Source organism: Orycteropus afer, unplaced genomic scaffold (assembly GCF_000298275.1).
Source record: "Orycteropus afer afer isolate SDZICR_OR568_19922 unplaced genomic scaffold, OryAfe1.0 scaffold00072, whole genome shotgun sequence".
In the NCBI taxonomy this organism is placed as follows: domain Eukaryota; kingdom Metazoa; phylum Chordata; class Mammalia; order Tubulidentata; family Orycteropodidae; genus Orycteropus; species Orycteropus afer.
The window spans coordinates 9,233,870-9,248,130 of record NW_006921659.1 but is presented as its reverse complement, the minus strand read 5'-3'; the positions used below and the strand labels follow the sequence as shown (position 1 = coordinate 9,248,130).

At 41.7% G+C, this 14,261-nt stretch overlaps 1 protein-coding gene across 1 annotated transcript in view; it reads right to left on the bottom strand.

The window, feature by feature from the left end:
• Positions 1-11,905, bottom strand: part of LOC103196991 (prolyl endopeptidase) — a 193,429-nt gene extending 181,524 nt beyond the window's left edge. The window contains exons 1-2 of the mRNA XM_042780943.1: positions 11,846-11,905; positions 9,486-9,560 (exon numbers count right to left, since the gene is read on the bottom strand). Of these exons, the coding sequence (XP_042636877.1) occupies positions 9,486-9,560; positions 11,846-11,905 (135 nt within the window). The remainder of the gene's footprint in view (positions 1-9,485; positions 9,561-11,845) is intronic.
• Positions 11,906-14,261: the final 2,356 nt, after the last annotated feature.

The following is a 14,261-nucleotide window of genomic DNA, read 5'->3' as shown; positions in this document are numbered from 1 at the left end:
GAAGCTTCTGCCTGGCACCGCCAGAATTGGGTAACTGAAATTAAGTACTAGATTTAATCAAAGACCCACTGACAGCATTTCAGATGGTGGTATTAAAAAGCTACAAATGTTCCTCAATTCCTGAGTGGTTTTTATTAACAATGTAACAAGCAGATTTTTCTTTGCTCTTAAAGGTTATGTGAAGATTCTCCTTACACTAAGGTACGACTATTACACTTTTGTGTATACACTTATGACTATAACAGAAAATGTTCATGCTGCTTTTTTCTCATCAGAAAAACACACTTACCTTTTCACTCCGAGACTGAATCTATTTATATATCTATATGTAAATCCCAGATGATATATTAGCCCACGTCAATAACAAGCCCATTTAGAGAGTGAGAAAGAAGTGTATCCAGGATGCAGAGAGGAGATATAAGCCGCACACCTCCTCTGACAACTAAGTATTTTGTCTGACACATTGGGTGGGAGTAGGGGGTTAGTCCAGGGTCTATGCCTGATGGGCTAAAATGTCCCACAGCAAGCACCAGTACCAGCGACCAGCTGCCCTGGAGTTGATTCTAACTCATGGTGACCCTGCATCTGTCAGAGCAGAACTGGGCTCCATGGCTGCTCAGTGGCAGACTTTTTGGAAGCAGAGCACCAGGCCTTTCTTCTGAGGGGCCTCTATAGACTCGAACTGCCATCCTTTCGGTCAAAAGCCAAGTGAGCACCACCCAAGGACTCCACAGCAAGCACAGACATAAAAAAATTCCTATAGCATGCATCCCCAAAGCTATTACACCTGGAGTCTTTTTCCTTTTCTTTTTTAATATGAGGTCGGTAACTACCTGAGCTGGGTTCTACTCTTAGCTCTACACTTATTAGCTGAGTGGGCTTGGTCAAGTTACTTAATGATTCAGCACCTCTATTTCTTCATCTGTAACATGAGGAAAATAAAAAAGATCTATTTTAGAGTTGGAGAATGAGTTAGGGTAGATAAAGTCTAGGTATAGTGCCTGACACAGAGTAAGTACCCAATAAATGTATATCAAGAAAATAATAGTGTGCATGCCAATGTTATTAGTTTCTATCAAGTGCTGACTGTGTGATCACTAATTAGCAAAGATGCATCCACTAATTGGAAGCTTGATATCCACTAATAAGTGGCTTGTTGTCCATGGGACCAGCTATTACCAATTAAGCAAGAACCAAGTATCCATTCATTAATACATAAATAAAAACTGGGTCATTCTGACATTGCTAAATCACTTAGATAATCACCAAGAAAGGCTAAGGAAATCCATGTTGTACTTACTACTGCAGACCAAGTAATCATCATCGACACAGTACCAGGGGACAGTTTTCCAAGAGATGCAAAAGAATTCCATTCGCTTTCTGGTATTTCTGCAGCCTGCCTGTGGCTCTCCACTTCCAGGCTCAGTCACTGTGTCTCAGCTCAGCCCAGTGCTGGATGACTGTGATAGTTAAGTTTGTGTGTCACCTTGGCTGGTTCTGGTTGAGTAGCTGGGCAGCTAGATATAGTATTCCCCATGATGAGAGTGCTAATCGATTCCATAGTGGAATCTACTGTGAGCAGCTGAGTAGTTACCTTAGGGATGTGGTCTGCTTCCCGTATATAAGGAAAAGCCTTGGGGAACAGTCTCTATCTTATGGTATGCTTGAACCTTGCATGTAGCTGAGTTGTTTAGCAGCCTGCCATGCTCTGCCAATATAGTGACTTTTCAAAACCTCACTGCCGTCAAGTCAGATCCAACCCATAGTGACGCCTCTGTGGGTTTCTGAGGCAGTATCACTATGGAAGTAGATTGCCCAACCTTCCTTTCAAGGAGTGGCTGGTGGGTTTGAACCACCAGCCTTCTGGTTAGCAGTCAAATGCCTTAGGCACTACACCACCAGAGCTTATGGACTTGAATTAATGGCCTTTCATGTGGTTTGGAAGTATCAGGACTGTGCCCTGAACTTGTCAACCTTAGGCTTGTCAGCCTCAGCAGCTAGCAGTGGCCTGAGTGAAGAGATGCCTCTAGCTTCCATGGGCTGGGAGCAGGAGGCAGAGCTGAAGCCCAAGGTTGAGGAGCTTTCACCCAGCCCCTAGAGCCTGGTGCTTTGAACTCAGACTTAAATCTTCCAAAGATGGCTTGTTTCTTCAAGCCATCCCATTTGTGGTATATTCTTGTCAGAACGGTACTGGGTACCAGAACAGACTATGGTACTGAGAGTGTCATGCTGCTCTGACAGATACCTAAAATGTGGAAACAGGAGTGGAGTGCATCTTTGACTCGAGACACTGGCAGAGAGACCCCGGCATGCGGCATGAGAGAGGGCAGAAGCAGAGCCAAGAGACTAGCAGAGAGATACCAGCAGAGAGACCAGAATGAGAGACGGCAGTAGCAGAGCCCAGGGACCAGCATTAAACAGCAATAGGCTTACCAGCCCATGGAGGAGAAAGCCAGGTACCATGGTGTAGGTGGCTTACTGGTGGAGTGGGTTATCTTTGGACATTAATTGGTAGAAGAGACTGGCATGAAATGGCATAGTAGGTTGGCTGGCCCATGGAGCAAGAAAGCTGAGTGCTTTGGGGACAGAAAGATTTCTGGCGGAGTGGGTTGCCTTAGGCATTAATCAAGAAAATGGGAAGCAGAGCTGCCTCAGCCTCCAAGGGTAGGACCATGGCCTCTGGGCATGGAACCACTATAGCCCCCTAGGTTTCAAAGAGTTAGACCTTCACCAACTTGGTTCTGAAGTGTGGGGGCTCCTTGTTCGTGTGGGCCAGTGGGATGGAGCCACGGCTGTTGCCCAAGAGAGAGGGGGCAGGGCTACCATGCCCAAGAGGTAGAGGAATGGGGCTCACCAGGCCAAGGTGGGGAGGTGGTCACTCAGGAACTAGGGGAGTAGAGCCACCCAGTGAAGGAGATTTGTACAGATGGCATCCATTGAAGATCTGTACAGGTCCCAAGTTGACAAGCAGTAGAATTGTGGTAGGTCAGTTTGTGTGTCAACTTGGCTGGGCCTTGTTGAGTGGCTGGGCAGCTGGACATAGTATTCCCTATGATGAGACTGGTAATCAACTCCATGGTGGAATCTACTGTGAGCAGCTGAGTAGCTGCCTTAGGGATGTGATCTGCTTCATGTATATAAGGAGAAGCCTTGGAGATCGGTCCCTAGCTTATGGCAGGCTTGAACCTTGCATGTAGCTGTGTCATTGTTCAACAGCCTGCCATGTTCTGCCAATCTTGGGACTTTTAATCGACTTGAATTAATGGCCTGCCATGTGGTTTGGTAACATCAGAACTGTGCCTTGTTACTGGTCAACCTTGGGCTTGTCAGCCTCAGCAGCCAGCAGCTGGGTGAACAAAAGCCTCCAGCTTCAGTGGGCTGGGAGCAGGAGGCAGAGCTGAAACCCAGGGTTGAGGGGCTTTCACCTAGCCCCGAGAGCTGGCACCTTGAACTCGGACTTAAAGCCTCCAAACTGTAAGGGAATAAACTCCTGTTTCTTCAAACCATCCCATTTGTGGTATATTCTTGTCAGAGCAGCACTAGGTCACCAGAACAATGATTGAGGTCATCTGTGTCAGCGTGGAGGAGAAAAGACAGCCCACACCTGCTTTCCACTCCTCCCAGCTTTATCTACAGAGCTGGAGCCTCTGCCCACTCCTAGAGATACCCATCTGTTTCTCTTTTTGAATCTCTACCTATCACCCCAAACCCAATGCTTCATGAAAGAAAAATGAAAACCCAACTACTAGTCATTTTCACCCATGAGACCTCTGTCTTTCTAAAAGGGAACTGCAAAAGGGAGAAAAAGTATGATAGTAAACACCATGATAAAAATCTGAAAATGGCAGCATATTGGCCTCAGGGAGAAAAGATAGGGAAGAAGCTGTAATATCTTATACAGCAGACAGGGGAGGAGAGAAACTCTAGTCACAAAGAACAAGTGAGGATGGTAAAAAGGAAAATAGGCAAGTCAGTGCATGGGAACGAAAGAAGAGAGAACCTGGGATTTACTCCAGTAGGAAGAAGCTGTTCTGCTGTCTCCTCCACCTCTTCCTCCTCCTCCACCTATCATAGCCCTGACTAAACTCTTTACCCTACTTGATGTTTGCCAAGCTCTTTCACAACGATGTGAAGGTGGTGAAATTTGACCAGGGAGTGGAGTGGGTGGGGAAAGGAAAGAGTCCTAATTCTACCACCCAGGTCCATATCAGGAAGGGATGCTTTCTTGGCACTGTAAGTTGGAAATCGGAATTTAGTTATCAATAGAAACATCGCTGTATATGGTAATAGGGATCACAAGTTACAGAAGGAGGTGAGATAAAACGTTTTTGAGGCTGGCCTGGATAACTACTCAGAATGCATTTAACTTTTGAATTCTTGAAGTGGGAAATGTACTGTGATATTCTGAAGAAGTTCAAATAAACTTCTGGAGTAGAATGCATATTAGAAGTTCTCTACATGCATGCTTTTACGTACTAAGCTATATGCAAGCATGATTACACAAAAATAAAGGAGTCAAAAAACTTGAAATGGATTTGAAAAATACTCTTCTCCACCAAGGAAAGTTAATTAACAACATAAGATATGTATAAATGACAAGTCCCAGCACTCCAAGGACTGAGACACATCCATGTGAGATATCACTTAGAGGCAGCTTTAATGAAATGAGATTTCAACTTGATCCTCAAATTCCAAGTCAGATCCAACTCACAGCGACCCCCCATGGGTTTCCAAGGCAGTATCACTATGGGAATAGATTGCCCAACCTTCCAAGGAGTGGCTGGTGGGTCTGAACCACCAGCCTTCTGGTTAGCAGTCAAATGCTTTAGGCACTATGCCACCAGAGCTCCCTCCAAAAGAATATAAATGCTGTATGATCTTAGAGAAGGAAATTCTCATCCCAGCCACCTAATTCCAAAAAAATACAAGAATGTTCTTATATTTATCATTTAGGTTTTTTTTCTGGTTTAAGCTAGGACCAGCTTTTGGTTTTCAAGACCAAGTATTTGTTTAGTATACAAGGTTTTTCCCTCTTTTGGAAAGAAAAGTTAGACCATTTTTTTCCTTCACATTATTTTTCTCTAGGTTTTTATTTCAAATATTTTTCTTTCAAATTGTTGGTCCATCAGTGTTACTATAAAACGTAAACTTTATTCAGAATGATCACTTGATATTATCTATGACAATATTTTCACTTTTTCCCTCTGAATAATTTGGCAAAAAGTTTACCAACATGTATACTCACTACATCATGGTCCACCCTGTCCTACAGAGCTTCAACTCGACAGCAATTGACTCGGTTTTTTTGGTTTACATTCATCATCTCATGGCAGAAAACACAGGAAAAGGCCAGGGAGGAAAAGCTGTAGTAACTGATGTCTTGGGTTTGGCACCTAGCACCCATCTACCAGTTTGTCATAATGTGGTGGCTTACATGGTTGCTGTGATGCTAGAGGCTATGCCACTGGTATTTCAAACACCAGCAGGATCACTCATGGTTGATGTGTTTCAGAAGTGCTTCCAGACTAAGTCAGACTAGGAAGGAGGACCTAGCAATCTAGTTTTTTAAAAAGAAAACTAGCCAGTGAAAATATTATGAATAGCAGTAGAACACTGTCTGATACAGTGCCAGAAGATGAGCCCCTCAGCTGGAAGGCACTCAAAATATGACTGAGGAAGAGCTGCCTCCTCAAAGTAGAGTCTATCTTAATGATGTAGATGAAAGTGAAGCTTTCAAGACCTTCATTTGATGATATGGTATGACTCAAAATGAGAATAAACAGTTGCAAATATCCATTATTAATCAGAACATGAAATGTACAAAGCACCAACTTAGGAAAGCTGGAAATAATAAAAAATGAATGAACAAAAAGAACATATAAAGCTCAATATCCTAGGCATTAGTGAGCTGAAATGGGCTGGTACTGGCTATTCTGAATAAGACAGTCATATGGCCTGCTATGCTGGGAGCAACAAATTAAAGAAAATGGTGTCAAATTCACCAACAAAAAGAACATTTCAAGATCCATTCTGAGGTACGAAACTGTCAGTGATAGAATAATATCCATATACCTCCAAGAAAGGGCACTTAATAGGACTACTATAAAAATTTACACACCCACCACTAATGCCAAACATTAAGAAATTAAAGTTTTTAACTTCTGCAGTCTGAAATTGACCAAATATGGAACCACGATATACTGATTCATCAGAACGCGGAAGTTGGAAACAAAAAAGGACTGGTTAATTGGTGAATATGGTTTTGGTGACAAAAACTATGAGGGTGATCACATGATAGAAGTTTGCAAGACCAATCATGTATTCACTGGAAATACCTTTTTACAACAACATATATGGCAACTATACACATGGACCTCACAAGATGGAATACACAGGAATCAAGCTGACTACTCTAGAAAGAAACAGTGGGGAAGTTCGGTATTATCAGTCAGAAGGTCAGGGCTGACTTGCTCATATGCAAGATCAAGTTACAAGTCCATGAGAGGCAAAGTACAAGACTGAGTATATGCCACCTGAATTTAGAGACCATCTCAAGAACAGATTTGATGCACTGAACACTAATGACGTGTTACGGGATGACATCAAGGACACCATACATGAAGAAAGCAAGAAAGAAAAGACCAAAGTGGATATCAGAGAGACACTGAAACTTGCTCTTGAACTCTAAACTTGCTTTAGAGTAGCTAAAGCAAATGGAAGAAATGATGTAAAAGAGCTGAAAAGACACTTTCAAAGGGCAGCTCGAGAAGACAAAGTATAATAATGAAATGTGCAAAGACCTAGAGTTAGAAAACCAAAACAGAAGACCATGTTTGGCATTTTTCAAGTTGAAAGAACTGAAGATAAAATTCAGTATTGAATTTGTTGCAGTGTTAAAGGATTCTATGGGCAAAATGTTGAACTATGCAGGAAGTATCAAAAGAAGATGGAAGGAATACACAGTCACTGTTTCAAAAAGAATTGGTCTATGTGGTAGTTGTGTGTCAACTTGGCTGGACAGCTGGATGTAGTTTTCCCCCATGAAGAGACTGGTAATCAACTCCACGGTGCAATCTATTACAACAGCTAAGCAGTTGTTTTAGGGATATGGTCTGCTTCCAATAAATAAGCAGCAGCATTGAGAAGGGTCTCTACAGCATTTTGGCATTCTTAGATTGTACGTGTAGCCAGCTCTTCATTCAGCACCCTGCCATGTTGCCTGCCAATCTTGTGACTGTCTTTGGACTTGAACCAGTGGCCTGCCATGTTGTTTGGTAATGTTGGGACTGTGACATTTTGCTTGTCAACCTTGGGTATCTCAGCCTCAGCAGCCAGCAGCTGCCTGAGTCAAGAGACACCTCCAGCTTCAGTGGGCCAGGAGCAAGAGGCAGAGCTGAAGCCCAAGGTCGAGGAGCTTTCACCTAGCCCCTACAGCTGGCACTTTGAACTTGGATTTCTAACCTCCTAAACTGTAGAATAGTGCCTAAGGCACTTGGCTGCTAACCAGAAGGCTGGCAGTTCAAATCCACCAGCCACTCCTCAGAAGGAAGGTTGGGCAATCTACTTCCGTAGTGACACTGCCTCGGCAATCCAAGGAAGGGTCACTATGAGTCGGGTCCGACTTGACGGCACATAACAACAACAACAACAAACTGTAAGAGAATAAACTCCCATTTGTTAAACCCATCCATCTGTGGTATTTCTGTTAAGAGTGGCACTAGATAACCAAAATAGTTGGTTATTGCCATCCTCACTTCTAAGGGGCATTCTGGCTGTACTTCTTCCAAGATAGATTTGTTTGTTCTTCTGGCTGTCCATGATATGTTCAGTATTCTTTGCCAAAACCGTCAATCAAATGCATAAATTATTGTTTGATCTTGCTTGTTCATTATTTCATGTTCAACATTTCATGTTGTTCAACATTTCATGTTGAAATTCAACCATTTCAGGAAGTAGTATATGCTCAAAAACCAATAACACTGAAGGAAGGGATGCAATCTACACTGACAGCATTGGTGAAAAACAAGGCTCCAAAAACTGATAGAATGCCAATGTTTCACCAAACAGATGCAACGATGGAAGCAGTTACTCGGCTACGCCAAGAAATTTGGAAGATAGCTGGCTATTCAACTGGAAGAGATCCATATCTGTGGCCATTCCAAAGAAAGGTGATCCAGCAGAATGTGGAAATTACTGAACAGTATCATTTATTTCTTACTCAAGTAAAATTTTGCTGAAGATAATTCAAAAATGGTTAGAGTAGCATATTGACAGGGAACTTCCAGAATTCAAGCAGGATTCAGAAGAGAATGTGGAATGAGGGATATCATTGTTGATGTCAGATGGATCTTGGCTGAAAGTACAGATACCAGAAAGATGTTTACTTGTGTTTTATTTACTATGAAAATGCACTGAACTGTGTAGATAATAACAAATTATGGATAATGTTGCAAAAGAAGGGAGTTCCAAAACACTTAATTGTGTTCACGTGGAACCTGTACATAGATCAAGAGGCAGTCATTTGAACAGAACAAGGGGATACCATGTGGTTTAAAATCAGGAAAAAGTGTGTGTCAGGGTTGTATCCATTCCCCATACTTATTCAATCGGTAAGCTGAACTCTATGAAGAACACATCATCAGGAATGCAGAAAGACTCATTAACAACTTGCAATATGCAGGTGACACAACCTTGTTTACTGAAAGCAAAGAGGACTTAAGTACTTGCTGATGAAGATCAAAGACTACAAACTTTAGTATGGATTACACATCATCTCACTTACTTTAGAAAACAAAAATCCTCACAAATGGACCAAAAAGCAACATCACGATAAACAGAGAAAATATTGAAGTTGAAAAGAATTTCATTTTACTTGTATCTACAATCAACCCCCATGGAGGTAGTAGACAAGAAATCAAACAATGTATTGCACTGGGCACATCTGCTGCAAAAGACCTCTTTAAATGTTAAAAAGCAAATGTGTGCCTGACCCAAGCCATGGTATATTGTCAACTGCTTCATATGCATACAAAAGCTGGGCAATGAACAAGCAAGATCAAACAAGAATGGATGCATTTGAATGATGGTGTTGGCGAAGAATACTGAACATATCATGGACAGCCAGAAGAACAAACAAATCTATCTTGGAAGAAGTACAGCCAGAATGCCGCTTAGAAGTAAGGATGGCAAGACTTCATCTCACTTACTTTGGACATGTTATCAGGAGGAACTGGTCCCTGGAGAATGACATCATACTTGATAAAGCAGAGGGTTAGTGAAAAAGAAGAAAACCCTCAACCTGATGGACTGACACAGGCTGCGACAATGGGCTCAAACACAGCAACAATCATGAGGATGGTGCAGAACTAAGCAATGTTTTGTTCTGTTTGTACACAGGACTGCTATCCAACTTGATGGCACCCACCAACAACAACAGGGTTTGCCATTAGCTACGAAGGCTGACTTTAACTATAAGACAAAATTACCTTTGTCTGTTCACTGTCTGGGTCTTCAAGCCAAGCGTAAGGGTCACAAATCTTACGCCCATGATAATCCTGGACCTGCAAAGGCAAAATGAGATATTAGATAATTAGTGCCTAATTGCAATTAAAAGTAATTTTTAAATAGGAAAAGGACAGTCAAAAATACCCCAATTGGCTGACCAGCAATGTATTTGCTGTATGCATATAAGTTGGAAGGTTCTCCAAGGTGTCAAGTCACCCTTCTTGAAAAGAACATTTCAGCCAGAGAAGGGAGAAAGCTGAAAGGTCAGAACAGGAAAGTGCTCTGTATGTGCAATACAAAACAAAGACTTGCTACTGTGCTAGAGAAACGAAAATGTGTTGTCAGCGACAAACAGAATTCTCCAATGCAGTGGGGATGAAAGAAGGGCACGACTCTGCGGGAACCACCACACACATTATTTTCCCATTCTTTCTGAGCTTATTCATGATTAGAAAATATCCCTACAATGTATCATAGGATCAGTACTGCTTTTACATTTAAACTGCCCAAAAGCAAGTTACTAACTTGTAGTCTAACTATTCTAATTGACACGAGCTGAAGAAGCTGACTTAAACTCAATGAAAGAACACTTCTTTCTTGTTGTGGATTATTATAAAACGCTTTCTTTTACTTTTTATAACAAAGAGGTACAAAAGCATCACCCATTCTGACTACCCTTATGTTTGAAGAAATAAAATTGTTTAGTGTAAACAAAGGCTGACTGAGGGGAAACTTTAAGAAGCTCCGACCCTAGGCTGATCATCAGAATCATCTGGAAGCTTCTGGAAAGTACCAATTCCTGGGCCCTGGCCCTAAAGAAAAAGGAGCTTTGGTATTCTGTGTTTAAAGCACTGGGCTGCTAATCAAAAAGTCAGCAGTTCAAACCCACCAGCCGCACTGCTGATGAAAGATATGGCAGTCTGAGTCTATAAAGATTTACAGCCCTGGAAACCCTATGGGGCAGTTCTACTCTGTCTTACAGGGTTGCTGTAAGTTAAAATTGACCCGACAGCAGTGGGTGATAGATATTTCCACATATTTGTAAATGCTGTATACACACACACACACACACACACACACACATAGAGCACACAGGGACACAGTTTTAGAAAATACTTAGACATTGGGACTGAACTATTTGGACTTGAAGGCCAACAACCATAATCTTGGGGGATATGTAGGTCACACAGTTCATACAGATAATGTTCTATATCCTTGCCTGGTGAGTAGCATCTGGGGTCTTAAAAGCTTGCAGGTGACCAACTAAGAAGCAACTATTGGTCTTATCTTGCCTGGAGCAAAGGAGAACAAAGCAAAACTCATATTCAAGGAAGCAATTAAAGAACAATGGCCACATGAACCACAGCCTCCTCTAACCTGAGACCAGAACTAAATGGTGCCTGGCTACTACTACTGGCCACTCAAGAAAGACAACAATAGAAGGTTCTTGCTAGAATGGGGAAAAAAAAATGCAGAACAAAATTCAAATTTTTAAAGAAAGATCAGACTTACTGGTCTGAAAGAGACTAGCGTAACTCCCAAGACTATTGTACTGTGACAACCTTCTGCCTTGAAACTGAAGACACATTTCACAGAGGCCACCTTTCAGTCAAATAACAGATGGAACTATAAAACAAACAGTAACACCTGTAAAGAATGTGCTACTTAGAAAAATCAATTATTCTGAGACAAAAGGGCAATATTTGCCCAAAACCATGATGAGAAGACAGGGAGGGACAGGGGAACCAGATGAATGGAAACAGGACACCCATGGAAGGAATAGGGAGAGTGCTGACACAGTGTGGGGACTGCAACCAACGTCATGGAACAATCTGTGTATGAACTATTGACTGGAAAACTAATTTGCTGTGTAAACTGTCACCCGAAGCACAATAAAATGTTTAAAAAACAATATAAAATGAAACAACAATGACAGAACTGTCATATGAACCAGCAATCCCAATCCTAGATATATACCCAAAAGAACTGAAAGCAGGAATGTAAATAGAAACCTAAAGACTGATGTTTATTGCAGCACTTTTTACAACAGGCAAAATGTAGAAACAACCTAAATGTCCATCAACATATGAATCAACCATTACTCAACCATAAGGAGAAATGAAGTCCGGATACATGTTACTACGTGGATGAACCTTGAAAACATCATAAGGAGTGAAATGTCTGTCACAAAAGGACAACATGAAGAATGCAATCAATGTCTCTGAATTAATGAATTTAGAAATTAAAAAAAAAAAAAAAAGGAAGCACAGGAAATGAAATGAAACCAGGCTAAACTTCTCCCAATGGATCTTCATAAAACCACAAATTCTTCAATCCTTACCTTAAACCTGTTTAGCTGACTGTTACTACTGAATGAAAGCTTTTTATATTTTCTTCTCATCCACAAGTCTTTTATATTTTCACAACTTCAAGTGGTTATAAAATATGCTTAAAATAGCAATCTTCTTTTCTCCAGCAATAGAATCAGAAAAATTTTAAGGTATAAAGGATATTTCAGTCTAACATTTTTAGGAGTGATGGCAGGCACAAGATTGGGCCCAGAGCCATACCTTGCTCAGAGCCAGAGCTGGAACTAAAACAATTTGTCAACTGCTTTCCCCAAATATTCCTCCAGTGAGAACAGGTCAGACACTAGAAAATGCTCTTGGACTGTGATGTTAGTAAAACTCAAAGAGGCATATCCAGAACCCTAACTTTTCAAAAGGAAGCAGAAAAAAATTACCTAGAAATCATGACACTTGTATCAAAAAGTAAAGGTGTTAACAAATGCTACACCCAAAATGATGAACATTTACTGAATATCAATATTTTGCCCAATGCTTTAAAACACCCTTATAAGAAACCAAAAGTAAACCAACTGCTATTGAGTTCATCTGGATTCTTGGCAACCCCATGTGTGTCAGAGTAGAACTGTGCTCCACTGGGTTTTCAATGGCATTATTATTTTTTTTTTTTTAATTTTATTGTGAATTGGGTGAAAGTTTACAGAGCAAACTCATCTTCCATACAGCAGTTCCTTCACACCTATGAAGGCGGGATGGAGGGAAAGCCAGGATGGTGGTGGCAAGATCCAGGTAAGAGAAGGGAGACAGCCCCCACCAAAATGCAGGAAGGAGGGAAGCCAGGGCTGAGAGTGCCCAGATCCAGGTAAGGGGAGGAAGATAGCCCCCATTCAAAGGCAGGAAGGAGAGAAAGTCAAGGCCAATGGCAGCAGGATCCAGGTAAGGGGAGGGAGACAGCCCCAACCCAAAGGAGGGAAGGAGGGAAGCCAGAGCTGACAGTGGCAGGATCCAGGTAAGAGGAGGGTGGAGAGGTTTTGAACAGCTATGAGAGATGAACTTGTCTGTCAGTTTGTCATACTGTGGTGGCTTGTGTGTTGCTGTGAGGCTGGAGGCTGTGCCACCAGTGTTTCAAATGCCAGCAGAGTTGCACGTGGCACACAGGTTTCAACGCAGCTTACAGACTGAGAGATTTGGAAGAAGGAAAAGGCCATCCACTTCTCAAAGAATTGGCCAGGGAAAACCTTATGAATAGCAGAGAAACACTGTCTAGTACATTACTGGGCAACTTTATGAATAGTCGGGAAACACTGTCTGATAGAGTGAAAGACGAGGAGCCCCTTAGGTTGGACGGGACTCAAAATACAACTGGGAAAGAGCTGCCTCATCAGAGTAGAACCGACCTTAATGACATGGATGTTGTTGTTGTTATTAGATGCCATCGAGTCATCTCCGACTCATAGCAACCTTATGCACAGCACAACTAAACACTGCCCGGTCCTGAGCCAGTTCCACAATTCTTGATACACTTGCCAAGCTATTCATAAAGACAGTGTTTCTCTGCTATTCATAACGTTTTTCCTGGCCAATTTTTGAGAAGTGGATGGCCTCCTCCTTCTTCCTGGTCTGTCTCAGATAAGCTGCGTTGAAACCTGTGCACCATGTGCAACTCTGCTGGCATCTGAAACACCAATGGCACAGCCTCAGGCCTCACAGCAACATACAAGCCTCACAGGATGAGAAACTGACAGACAAGTTTGTCTGCCTTAGCTGTTGGAAACCTCTGCACCCTCCTCTTACCTAATTCCTACCTGAAACCTGAGCCTTGTCTCTCGCCCCTTTTAACCTAGATAAATGATATGGATAAAGTAAAGCTTTTGGGAGCTCCATTTGCTGACGTGGCACAACTCAAATTGAAGAGAAACAGCTGCAAACATCCATTAATAATCAGAACATGGAATGTACAAAGTATGAATCTAGGAAAACTGGAAGTTGTCAAAAATGAAATAGAACACATAAAGACTGATATCTAGGCATTAAAGAACTGAAATGGACTGGTTTTGGCCATTTTGAATCAGACAACCATATGATCTACTATGCAAGGAATGATAATTTGAAGAGGAATGATGTGGCATTCATCATCACAAAGGATGTTTCAAGATATGTCCTGAAGTACAATGCTGTCAGTGACAGGATAATATGAATACCTCTACAAGGAAGACCAGTTAATAGTACTATTATTCAAATGTACACACCAACTACCAAAGCCAAAGAAGAGGAATTTGAAGATTTTTATCAACTTCTGCACTTTGAAATTGACCAAACATGCAATCAAGATGTGTTAATTATCACTGGTAACTGGAATGCAAAAGTTGGAAACAAAGAAGAATCACTGGTAGTTGGAAAATTTGGCCTTGGTGACAGAAATAACGCTGGAGATTGCATGACAGAATTTTG